Raw genomic sequence first — 13,822 nt, forward strand, 5'->3', positions numbered from 1 at the left:
CTGCTGTTGTATTCCGTTTGCTAGTATTTTGTTGAGAATTTTTGCATCTATATCCATAGGAGAATATTGGTCTATAGTTTTCTTGTGGTATCTTTATCTTGCTTTTGTATGAGGGTGATGTTGGTTTTGTTGAATGAATTAGAGAATTTTCCCTCCTCTTCAATGGTTTGGAAGAGTTTGAGTGGGATTGGTGTTAATTCCTTGGAATGTTAGGTAAATTTTCCTGTGAAACCATCTGGTCCTGGGCTTTTCTTTGGGGAGGTTTATTTATTTTAAATATGTTTTTATTATAGAAGTTGTGAACTTAGAAAACAATCGTGCAAATGTGCAGAATTCCCATGCAACACATCTCCACCAACACATTACATTGTTGTAGAACATTTGTTACGGATTATGAGATAATATCATCAGACTATTACCACTAATTATGGTCTATAGTGTACATTGGTATATTTTTTCCATACTGTTGGGATTTTTTAAATTACTGATTCAATCTCTTTACTAGTTAAGAGATCTTCTTGAGTCAGTGTAGGTAGTTTTTGTGTAGGAATTTGTCCAATTTATTTAGGTCACCTCAATTTTTATACATGTGTTCATAGTATCGTCCTATAGTCCCCTTTTTATGGGGCTGGTAATAATGTCTCCGTTTTCATTTCTGATTTCTTTTTTTCTTCACCAGTATAGCTAATGTGTTATCAATTTTATTTATCTTTTCAAAGAACCAGCTTTTGGTTTTGTTGATTTTCTCAATTTTTAAAAATTCTCTATTTCATTTATCTCCACCCTAATCTTTGTTATTTCCTTCCTTCTGCTTGTTTGGGTTTAGTTGGCTCTTTTTATTTTAGATTTTCTAATTTTGATGTTATATCTGTGATTTGAAATCCTTCTTCTTTTTTGATGTAAACATTTAGAGCTATAAATTTACCCTTTCAACACTACCTTTTCTCCTTCTAATTCCACTTATTATTTCCTCATTAACCCTCTGTTATTGATTTTGAGCTTTATTCCATTGTGGTTAGAGAAGTTATATTTATGATTTCAGTATTTTTGAATGTAGTGAGGCTTGTTTCGTGACCTAACATATGGTCTATTCTGGAGAATGATCTATGTACACTCAAGAAGAAAGTTGCTGGGTGATGTATTGTACATTTGTGTTAGTTCATGAAAGAACATTCTCATTTTTGTACTGGTAAGCACAGTCGGTCATCCACCACAGGGTTCTCTGTTATACAGTCCTATGCCTTGCACAATCCATCCAAAGTGTACACACAGTGATTCTCAGTATCATCAGAGTTGTGCTGTCATCACCACAATCAATTTTAAAACATTTTCATTACTCTAAAAAGAAAAATTCCATGCTCCCTTATATGTTATATTGTAACAGTGCAAAAATGTTACATTATTGCTGTTAACCATAGTCTGCAAGTTACATTAGTTGTATTTTTCCCATATATCACCATATTCTTAATGCCTCATAATAGTGGCATACATTTGTTCTATTTCATATAAAAACATTCTTGTATTTGTACTATTAACCACAATTCTCATCCATCACCAAAATCACTATATTATATAGTCCCAAGATTATCCTCTAGCTTTCTATTGACATTTATGATCCTAGTTTACCCCCTTCATGCCCAATCACATTTGTATATCATTAATGTTAGGTATGCTCATTATATTGTTACCATTAGCTTTATCCATTTCCAAACATTTCATATCAACTTAATTAAAAATTATACAGACATTAATATTGGCTTCCCCTTCTCAACCCTCATTCTATCTCCTAGTAACCTATACTCTAAATTTTAATTCTGTGACTTGACTTATTTTATTTAGTTCATATTAATGAGACTATGCAGTATTTGTCCTTTTGTGTCTGGCTTATTTCACTTAACATAATGTCTTCAAGGTTCATCATTTTGTCATATGCATTTACCACATTTCATATATTCGGTCATTTGGGTCATGCTTTTTCTTTATCTGCCAATATCTGCCTTTAATTCATTTATATTAAAAGTCACAACTGATAATGCAGGACTTTATTCTGCCATTCTACTAGTTAGTCTTTTTAATTCTTATACCTTTTTTGCCCCTTGATTCTTCTAGTAATGCCTACTCTCATATTTATTTGATTTTTTTGTGCTTACTATATTGAGTCCATTCTCATTTCTATCTGGATGTATTTTTAATATATTTTCCTTGCGGTTACCTTGGGATAAAAAGTTAATATCCTAAATGTCTAACAATCATATTTCATTTGATACTAACTTTACTCCAAAAGCATACACATACACTATACCCCTTCATGCACCAACCTTTTCTTGTCCCTGTTACAAGTTATTTCTTCATACATTGTGTGCCCCAAACCATAGATTTATTGTAACTTTTTATGCATTTCCATTGTATGAATGCAAATCTGTATGAAGTAGTGGAGCTACATACTAAAAAATACAATACAATAGAACTGGGATTTATATTTACCCAAATGGTTATTTTTGCTAGAGATCTTTATTCCTTTATGCTGCTTCGAACCACTGTCTAGCATCCTTACTTTTCAGTTTAAGAACTTCCTTTAGCATTGCTTGTTGGGTCTAGTGGTGATGAACTCCCTCAACTTTTATTTATTTGGAAATTTCTTCATCTCTCCCTCATATTTTTTTTAAAAAGATTTATTTATTTATTTCTCTCCCCTCCCCCCCCACCCCAGTTGTCTGTTCTCTGTGTCTATTTGCTGCGTGTTCTTTGTCCGCTTCTGTTGTTGTCAGCGGCATGGGAATCTGTGTTTCTTTTTGTTGCATCATCTTGTGTCAGCTCTCCGTGTGGGTGGCGCCATTCCTGGGTAGGCTGAACTTTCTTTTGCACTGGGCGGCTCTCCTTATGGGGCGCACTCCTTGCGCGTGGGGCTCCCCTGCACAGGGACACCCCTGCGTGGCACGGCACTCCTTGCGTGCATTAGCACTGCATGTGGGCCAGCTGCACACGGGTCAAGGAGACCTGGGGTTTGAACTGCGGACCTCCCATGTGGTAGACGGACGCCCTGACCACTGGGCCAAGTCTGCTTCCCTCTCCTTCATTTTAGAAAGAAATCTCACTGGATATAAGATTCTTGGTTGGCATTTATTTTCTCACTGGATATAAGATTCTTGATTAGCAATTATTTCAGCACTTTATGTATTTCATATGAATTTATGTATTTCAGCACTTTATGTATTTCAACCTACTGCCTTCTTGACTCCATGATTCTGATGATAAATTGGCACTCAGTCTAACTGGGACCGCCTTGTATATAATACATTGCTTTTTCTCTTGCAGGTTTCAGAACTCACTCCTTGTCCTTTGCATTTGACAGTTTGATCAGTATGTAATGGGATATTTTTCTTATCGTGTTTGGTGTCCTTTGGCTTTACTGGTTGTGCATATTCACATCTTTTACTAAGTTTGGAAGTTCTCTGTCATTATTTCTTTGACTATTCCTTCTGCCCTGTTCTTTCTTCTTCTGGGACTTCCCATAATGTGTATATGGTTATGCCTGATGGCATCCCAGAATTCGCTAGGCAATTTTCACTTTTTATAACTTTTTTTACTTTCTGGTCCTGAGCCTGACTCATTTCAATTGTTTTGGCTTCTGGGAAGCAGACATGGCTCAACTGATAGAGCATCCTTCTACCATATGGAAGGCTCAGGGTTCAATCCCCAGGACCTCCTGACCCATGGGGTAAGCTGGCCCATGCTCAGTGCTCCCGTGCGCAAGGAGTGCCATACCATGCAGGGGCGCCTCCACATAGGGATGTCCCATGTGCAAGGAGTGCACCCCACAAGAAGAGCCGCCCCGTGTGAAAAAAAGCACAGCCCACCCAGGAGTGGTGCTGTACACACAGAGAACTGATGCAGCAAGATGACACAACATAAAAAAGGGGCACTGTTTCCCAGTGCCGCTGGATAATGCAAGCAGACAAAAAACACACAGTGAATGGACACAGAGAGCAGACAATGGGGGGGAAGGGGAGAGAAATAAATTTTTTAAAAAAATTGTTTTGGCTTCAAAGTCACTGATTCTTTCTTCTGCCAGATCCATCTTGCTTGTGAAATACTCTTGGGGACTTTTCATTTAAATTATTGTGGTCTTCAACACCAACAGTTCTGTTTGATTCATTTTATTTTATTTTATTTTATTTTTTAAGAATTTATTTATTTAATTCCCCCCCCCCTCCCCTGGTTGTCTGTTCTCTGTGTCTATTTGCTGCGTCTTGTTTCTTTGTCCGCTTCTGTTGTCGTCAGCAGCACGGGAAGTGTGGGCGGTGCCATTCCTGGGCAGGCTGCACTTTCCTTCACACTGGGCAGCTCTCCCTACGGGTGCACTCCTTGCGCGTGGGGCTCCCCTACACGGGGGACACCCCTGCGCAGCACGGCACTCCCTGCGCACATCAGCACTGCGCATGGGCCAGCCCCACACGGGTCAAGGAGGCCCGGGGTTTGAACCGCAGACCCCCCATGTGGTAGACGGACGCCCTAACCACTGGGCCAAGTCCGTTTCCCTGTTTGGTTCATTTTAAAAATTTCTTTTTATTGACTTTCTCATATTGGTCATTCATTGTTTTTCTAATATTCTTTAGTTCTCTTCTGTATTTTCCTTCATTTCTTAGAGTAAATTGAAGATTTTTTATTTTTTAAGTCTTTGTTCGATATGTTCAGAGTCTGGTCTTTTTTTCTTTTTTTAACTTTATTTTGTACATTTCATAATTGAAAATATAAACCATTAAAAACTAAAAAGAAAACACAGTTGAATAAAAACTTAAACATTTCTCAATTAAGTGTACTAGATACCTCTAAATTTTTTTTGAATCATACAATATGCTGCACAATATATTTGGTTCATAGTAATGCAGTCCTACAATATTTGTCCTTTTGTGTCTGGCTTGCTTCACTCAACATAATGTCCTCCAGGTTCATCCATATTGTCACATGCTTTACAACTTCACTTCTTACAGCTGTATAATATTCCATCATGTGACTAGACCACCATTTGTTCATCCATTCATCTTTTGATGGATACCTGGGTTGTTTCCAACTTTTGGCAATTGTGAGTAATGTCTCTGTGAACATTGGTGTGCAGATGTCTGTTCATATCACTCCTCTCAGTTCTTCTGGGTATATACCCAGTAGTGGTATTACAGGGTCATGTGGCAATTCTATTTTCAACTTCTTTAAGAACTGCCAAACAGTCCTCCACAGTGGCTGTACCATTCTGCATTCCCACTTGTTGGAATAAGTGTTTCTATCTCCACATCCTCTCTGTCTGTAGTTCTCTGTCTTCTTAATTGCGGCCATTCTGAGAGGTGTGAAATGGTATCTCATTATAGTTTTGATTTGCATTTCCCTAATCATTAATGATGTTGAACATTTCTTCATGTGTTTTTTTGCCATTTGTATTTCTTCTTTGGAGAAATGTCTATTCAAGTCTTTTACCCAATTTTTAATTGGGTCATTTGTCTTTTTATTGTTGAGTTGTAACATTTCTTTATGTATCCTGGATATTAATCACATTATCAGACATGTGATTTCCAAATATTTGCTCCCATTGAGCTGGCTGCCTTTTCACCCTTTTGACAAAGTCCTGTGAGGTGCAAAAATGTTTAATTTTGAGGGGGTCCCATTTATCTATTCTTTCTTTTGTTCTACATGCTTTGGGTGTTAGGTCCAAGAAACCACCACCTACTACAAGGTCTTGAAGATGTTTCCCTACATTTTCTTCTAGTGGCTTTATGGTCCTGGCTTTTATATTTAGGTCTTTGATTTATTTTGAGTTGATTCTTTTATAGGGAGTGAGATAGGGGTCCTCTTTCATTCTTTTGGTTATAGATATCCAGTTGTCCCAGTACCATTTGTTGAAGAGACTTTTTTCCCATTAACATTGACTTGGTAGGTTTGTCAAAAACCAGTTCACTGTATACGTGAGGGTTTATTTCTGGATTATCAATTCTATTCCACTGATCAATGTGTCTATCTTTATGCCAGTACCATGCTGTTTTGACCACTGTAGCTTTGTAATATGTTTCAAGGTCAGGCAGTGAAATTTCTCCCACGTCACTCTTCTTTTTAGAATGCTTTTAGCTATTCAGATGTACTTTCCCTTAGTCTGGTCTTTTTCTTTGATGTTTTCTGGACTTTTCTCTTGTTCCTTTGGATGGGCCATTATTTCCTGTTTGTTTGTCTTGTAATTTTTTGTTGCACACTGTACATTTTAATATTTTAAAATGTTAACTCTGGGATTTATTCCCTCAGATGTCAGTTTCTTGAGTTTGTAACCAGCTGGTGACATGATATTTTCTTGAGTGTCAGTCCTCCTATCAGGAAGGGCCACCCAAGGCAAATTCAAAGTGCAGGGTCTTTCTTGTCCTGGGCTTGTGCTTGATAGTGGCCTTAAGAGTTTTGTTTGCAGGAGTTTGAATGCCCTCTTTACTTCCCACAATACAGACTGCAGTCTCACTATCCCACGTGTTCCACTTATGGAGTTAAAGCAGGTGAGCCTTAGCCCCAGGCTGTCAGCGTCAATCATTTCTTACAATGCTTTCATTATCTCAAGCTGCTTTTGCTTGGGGGGCATAATCTGGGAGAGGGGAACACATCAGAAATGAGGGAGGGACTAGGAAGGGTACCAGGAGCTCCTGCCACAGCTTCCCAAAGACCTACCCAGTAAATGGCAGCCCTTCAGCTGTCCTCTCCAGTTCTGAGGTAGCCTACCATTTTAATATCTCTTCCACAATCTTTTTTTAGGGCAAGTTGGAACAAAGGCCACCCTAAGAACTGGCCCCAGGAATCTGAATTAAAGACTGTTTTCAGCCATTTGACCCATGCCCACCCCAGATTTTGGGGAAGTGGACTTTTATGTCCCTTCTTGCCATCTGCAAGCAATGCCAGAGACCTTACGTTAGTGCTGTGTGCTGCTAGAGTGGGGGCTGGGCAATGGCAACCTCTTTTCAGGAAGAGAAATTTACTGATATTTACCATAATTTACCAACCTCTTCCTTATTCTTCTCTGGATGCTGTACAGTGTTCTCCCGGACTATGGAGTTTTCCAGGTAGTTGATTCAGACTGTTCCTGCCTTTTTACTAGTTTTGTGAAAGTAGCGATTCCTAGAGCTTGCTATTCTGCCATCTTCCCACCTATTTCTCCCTCATTTTTGAAAGTGTTTTGCTAAGTAAACAATTTTAGATTAGTGGGTGTTTTCTTTCTGCACTTCCATGGTTGTTGTTGAAAAATCTTCTGGTTGTGTAATTATTGTTCCTTTATTGTAAATTTGTCTTTTCTTTCTGGCTGCTTTTAGCTGTACTCTTGTTTTTAGCATCCTGCTGTTTTGGTAGACAGTGTGTCTGGATGTGGAATTTGTTATTGTTTTTTAATCTTTCATGTTATATGTTGCATTTCCTTTATCTTTAGTTGGTATCTTTTACCAGTTCTGGAAAATGCTCAAGCATTATCTTTTAAAATGTTGCCTCTTCTTCATTTTCTTTATTCCAACAAGCATATATTAGACCTTTCATTCATCCGTCATATTTTTAACCTTCCATATTTTCTTTCTCCTTTTCCCTTTATGCTCCATTTTGAGTAAGCTTTTCAGATCTTTCTTTCATAATTTTCTGTTCTTGCACCCAATCTACTCTTTAATCTTTGTACTGAATTTAAAGATTTTCAACAGCTATTCCTTTTATTTCTAAAAGTTCTATTTGGTTCTTTCAAACCTGCCTAGTCAGTTTTTTGTTTTGTTTTGTTTTAATACAAAGAAAATATTTTTATTTGTATATCAAAGACTCTAAGAAAAGAGGACGTAAGATTTAAGAGACTTGATGCCACGACAAGTAAGTTGTCTTATTTAGGATTGAAAGCTACAGATGATCCTGACTGAATCTTAAGCATGATGTGTTCAGTTTAGTTTGAATTATGGTTTCCTTCCATAGTCTTCAGTATCTTTCTTTTTTGTCGTTTTTTTTTTTTCTGGGCTAAAAACTGCTGTGCTGGTGCATGGTTCTTCCTCAGAAAGTGGTTCTTCCTTAATGTGTTTCTTTTTATCTTTTTTCTCCTTCTTCATGGTAGTCTCTTCCACCACCAGTATTTCTTCTTCCTCTTCTACTTACTCTTCAACTTTGATTTTAATCTTGGCTTTTTTGGCTTTCTTTTCAGTAGTTTCCTCCTCTTTATCTACCTGGTCTATCTTGCGTTTTTAGAAATTGTTGGCAGTGTAGAGTCACCAGAAAGGTCATAAGTCTTCACTTCACTTGTATGTTCATATTTTTCTGTTTTTTGCTAATGCCTTTCTTGTTCCACTTATTTTTCTTATCCCTCTGTCTTCCAAGGTCCTCAGCCTGGCCTCTAATTTGGATCACTTCTCAACTCCCACTGCAGAACTAGAATCCTCATCAAAAGCATCATAATGGTTGACCAAAACAGTTTTGGCTGCCAGCATTCGAGAAATCTTTCCTTTGTGTTTGGGACTTGTCTGTCCTACAAGTGAAATATGATAAATGAGACCATCCTTACAGGTATCCCGTCTTGACTTGAGGGCTCTGAAGAGTGCCTTTTCTGCTCCAAGAATCTGAACTGTAGACACGGCATGCTTGGCCAAATTAAAAAGAGAACTTGCATGAGCAATAAGCCATGCTCCAACTAATTCCCCAACCATGACTGTAACATTAGGTGCAATGGCCATCATTCAATTTTGTAGATATTCATAGAGCTGGGTTCTATATTCTGAGATTTCAGTCACCTGGGTACAGAGATGTAGAATATTGCAAATATCTTCTTCTGAAACTTCTGTTCCCATAGATATCTCTGCAGCTGCTTTCACTTCTGCTTCAATATCTTCTGGCAGTAATTCAGAAAGTTTGGCAGAGGCATAGTTCTTCCTGTCGCCAACTTTCTGTAAACACTTGCAGTATGTCAAATTATCTGAAATAATTTTTCCTAGTTCAGGGAAATGCCAGCCATACCATTCTCTACACTACATAATGTATGTTATTTAGTTCTTTATCAAAGTTGTCTAACAAGGAAATTGCTTGAACAATTATTGTGTCTACTTTATTAGCGCTAAATTTCAACCCATATTGAGAAAGATAGATGTTAGTAGCATGCTGAGTTGTGACAACCAAAAATGTCCCTAGTCAATTTTGATAGTATCATGTTATTTTCACTTTCTAATTGCTATTGTATCTAAAAATGCAAATATCTGAAGTTCTCAGGGTCTAATACTATTGTTTGTTGATTTCTTCTGACTTTCTTGTCATTGCTTGTTTATGGTTTCTGGTTGAGATATTTGTTTGCTCTTAATTTGTGTGAGCTCTAGAGGCCTTAAGAATTTTTCTCTAGAGAAAAACTGAATTTTCCTTTTTAGAGTCAGGTAACACTACCAGCCTGAGGATCACTTTAACCCCTTAAGGGCCTTCAACTTAATGTAGGAATATTGGGTTTTGTCTCTAGAGAGCAGTGTTGATATGGGCATTTGCCCTAGGGTGTCTGCCTTTCCCCTTTGCTCTTTGCTCATCTCCCAGTACTATTTTCAGCTTACCATTTTTATTTCTAACAAGTCCAGCAATGCATTAAAAGCATATTTTTAAACTTCTAGGCAGATTTTTAAAATTTTTATTTTTTTGCTGGAGGGAAAGGGAGCTTCTGAGTATCTGGTCTACTGTATTTCCAGAAGCTGAAGTTACAAAGTAACATTTTCCATTGGTCATAGTAATAAGGACATTTGGAAAAATAGTCAGTATTCCTGGGACCAACATAACACCAGCACTCCTAATAGGAGTGTAAATTGGAATGCCTTTCTGAAAAACAGATTTTAGTTGAGTAATTTTACTTCTAGAACTATCTTTGGGAAGTGATTTGAAATGCCTTCAAGCATTTGTACTCTGAGATATTCATTCTAGTGATATTTCACATAATAGAATAAAACCAGACTTTTTGCTCTATCCTTTGTTCTCATATATGCCTATCTCGATCCCAATTTCATGTATCTGTAGCTTTAAAATAAAATAAAAGAACATAAAATAAAATCTGTTCTGCTACATTCTACAACATAGATGAACCTTAAAGACATGTTGAACAAAATAAGCCAGGCACAAAAAGATATTGTATGATCTCACTTATATGAAATAGCTAGAACAAGCAAATTCTTAGAGACAGATAGCAGGTCACAGATTACCAGGATCCAGGTCATTAGGGAAAGGGACAGTTATTGCTTAATGGGTGCAGAGTTTCTGTTTGAGGTGATGAAAAGTTGGGGTAATGGATGTTGGTGATGATAGCTCAATATTGTGGATATAGTCAATACCACTGAACTGTACACTTGAAAGTGGTTAAAATGGGAAATTTTGAAGTGTATATATGTTACTGCAACAAAAAGACTTGAACACACATACTCACGAATCATACCAAATGCACTCTATTTGGTGGATCATCAGTGAAGATTTCCTTAACACAGAAAACTTCCTTAAACACATTTCTTCATCTGCCATACTCCATTTCTTTTTTTTTTTTAATTTTATGGTACATATTAATAAAGCATACAGTTCATCCAAAGTATATAATCAGTGGTATTTGGCATAATCACATAGTTGTGCATTCAACTCTTCAATCATTATCAGAGCATTTTCATTATTTCAATAGTAATAAACAAAAAACAACAAGATTCTTCATCTCTTAGTCTCTCTATGTACAGCAGGGGAAACACACTCCATTTCTGTAGCTTCCCAAAACTCTCCCTGGTAGGACTGTCCTGCTCTCTACCATCCATTCCTACTTTCCCTTTCCCCAGCCCTCACTCTCCTCTTACTTCCTTCTGCAATCATCTCTGGAATGTCTTTCTTGTTCCCTAATTTTTTTCCCCTGCACATCACTCTTCCATCTTTTTTTCTCAAAGTAATCTTGTTCCTTTTTGCTTTCTATTTCCTCATTTCTACCTATTAGCTCCTCCCATCAATTATGTTTTTAGGGAAAAAACTAAAACTCAGAAGTGGAGGTAAGGGTTCTGTTCTTTTTACACAGTGCTTCATGATGAGAATATTCCACATCTTATCTCCCTTATTGTGAAGGTTTTTCTGTGTTCAACTAAAAACTTTATTCATTAAATCCATTTTTTTATCTTCTATATTTTTCCAGCACATTTTTACTAACTCTTTTCGAACTTAGGACCTAATTCCTACTTCAGCTTTTTTATGATCCTTTTGAATGGTTTCCTTTTGATCACTTTTATTATTTCAATCTTTACTATTTTCTCTGTATTCTTTTATATCCCAAACAGCACAGAATTTTAGTAATTGTGTAGTAGGGCTATTACTTCCTTGTCCTTAGATGTATTGCGCCTTCTAAACTCTCCATATACAATAAGTCTATCCATTTTTGTATTATGAAGAAATTTTCATTTCATTTATCTTTTTTAAAAATGGCCATAATAATAGCTGATGTCAAAATCTTGGAGCTTTTTTGTCTGGATGCGTGCCTATATTGGGTAAGCAATGACGTTAAAAACATTGAAAAGGGAAACGGACTTGGCCAGTGGTTAGGGCGTCCGTCTACCACATGGGAGGTCCGCGGTTCAAACCCCTCCTTGACTCGTGTCGAGCTGGCCCATGCGCAGTGCTGATGTGTGCAAGGAGTGCTGAGCCACGCAGGGGTGTCCCCCGCGTAGGGGAGCCCCATGTGCAAGGAGTGCCCCGTAAGGAGAGCCGCCCAGTGCAAAAGAAAGTGCAGCCTGCCCAGGAATGGTGCCGCACACACAGAGAGCTGACACAGCAAGATGATGCAACAAAAAGAAACACAGATTCCCATGCTGCTGACAACAACAGAAGCGGACAAAGAAACAAGGCGCAGCAAATAGACACTGAGAACAGACAACCGGGGTGGGGGGGGGAGAGAAATAAATAAATACATCTTTTTAAAAAAAACATTGAAAAACACATGAGAATACGGTTTCTATTTGATCAGAAGACAGTGTGCTGTTCTTGAGCATATGTGTTTGATCTTTCCCTTCACTATTGCTCTAGCTCTGGTTTGTGTGAAATGCTGAGATCCTGCTTATTCCTATGCACTGCTTTTATAAGAATAAAGTGGCCTTTGAATTAAAAGTAGACTATATCCATTCACACAACATTAAATTGAAAATCCATGGAGATCAGGCAGAGTAATATAAAATGGCCTTTCTGAGAATATAGATTAAGAACATGTCCATCAGGATAGGTATAGGCTTTGGAATGTGAAAACTTTTAACTTTCAAAGAGACATAGATATAACAAGACCTGAATTGGGTATTCCATAGTATTATAATGTTTATATAAAATGTGATTTTTATGGATAAGATTCTTCAAAATTTTACATCTTTTTATATATATTATAATCTGATTTATTAACTAAACTTTGCCTAATTATTATAGATTATTATAGTAAATAAGCATAATAAATTTTTTTCCCTCATCTTATCTTCTATCTGCTTTTGTTTCAGCAACCAAAGATCACAAGGAGAAACATTTTCAAATGAGAGAATTTGGAGCACATCAGTTTTCTAGCTCTGAAAATGGTAAGAAATTTTTATTTCAATATATATGGATAATTAGTTATTTAAAATTCTTCTATTTTTATTACATCCATTTCTTTATCATCAGAAACTGTATTGGTCCGTAGAGAACAATGCAATGCAAATCTGTTCTTGGATTTTGTAATATATCATGATGGTAATTAAATAATTCTTGTTTTTGTTTGTTCGGGTCCTGTTATTCTGTAGCTATACAACTTTGAGGATAGCAAGGACTGTGTCTATCTTACTCTGCCATGTACCACCATCATCTAGCAGTGTAGTCACTCATTGTTGAACAAATGGATACAATTTATACATCCAATGTCTTCAAATGCTAGCAAAATACTAAATGTTCCACATTAAAGAAATCGTTATTTAATAAATAAAAGAATTCCCAACATTCTGGTTTCCTTGTCTGTAAAATGAGGTAACAAATAATTAATCAACTTTAGGATATTTTCTGGTATTAAAAAATTACCTTGAATTTATTATTCTTAGCAATTATGTTGTAAACATTTTCTTTCAACTTATCATTTTTTCTTTGTGCATATAGTTGTTTCTTGCCATGTAAAGTTTTTTTTTAAATTTATCTAATTAATTAATGTAAATTTTTCATTGGATCTGAATTTTTATCATAGAAAGCTTTTCCTAAACTGTCATTTCAGAGAAATTTACCCATGTTTTCTTCTGGTACTTGTTTAGTTTTCTTTTTTATATATAGATCTCCAATTGGTTTGGAGTTTATCCACGTGTAATGATGTTAGGAATGGATTAAATATCATGTTTGTGCAAATGGCTATTCATTATATGATTTAAATGCCATCTTTGCCTCATTTAGGTATTATCATGTATTAGATTTCAGTATGTTACTCAGGCCTATTACTGGATTTTCCTTATATTCCAGTAGTGTGCTCTTGCACCAGTACCACACAGTTTTAATTATAGAAACTTTCTAGTGTGTTTTAGTATCTTGTATGGGTAGTCACTCTCCCTCCTTTTCATTGTTTTCTTAGCTATTCTCATTCATTTTTCCATGTAAACTTTCTATCAAGTTGTATAGCTCCATAAAAAAGATCAATACTTTTATTGTAATCACACTAAATGTTAAAACTGACGGCTTGATATTGAGACATCCTAACCAAAAACAAAGCACAGCTTTCCATTTTTAAAATATTGCTTATTTATCTCTCTGGAATGTTTTATAGTTTCCTTCATATAGGATTTGAACATTTCTTGTTAAGTTTATTTCTAAGTAT

At 36.5% G+C, this 13,822-nt stretch overlaps 1 protein-coding gene and 1 pseudogene across 9 annotated transcripts in view; one reads left to right on the top strand and one right to left on the bottom strand.

Annotated features, from left to right (window-relative positions):
* The window catches only part of ICA1L (islet cell autoantigen 1 like), a 98,191-nt gene that overhangs the window by 72,486 nt on the left and 11,883 nt on the right, over positions 1-13,822 (top strand). For all 9 annotated transcript variants that reach the window (XM_058300359.2, XM_071216179.1, XM_071216177.1 and 6 more), the window contains one exon: positions 12,495-12,569. In XM_058300359.2, the coding sequence (XP_058156342.1) occupies positions 12,495-12,569 (75 nt within the window). The remainder of the gene's footprint in view (positions 1-12,494; positions 12,570-13,822) is intronic.
* Positions 7,854-10,845, bottom strand: LOC139439343 (nucleolar protein 58-like; annotated as a pseudogene).

Source organism: Dasypus novemcinctus, chromosome 7, assembly GCF_030445035.2.
Source record: "Dasypus novemcinctus isolate mDasNov1 chromosome 7, mDasNov1.1.hap2, whole genome shotgun sequence".
In the NCBI taxonomy this organism is placed as follows: domain Eukaryota; kingdom Metazoa; phylum Chordata; class Mammalia; order Cingulata; family Dasypodidae; genus Dasypus; species Dasypus novemcinctus.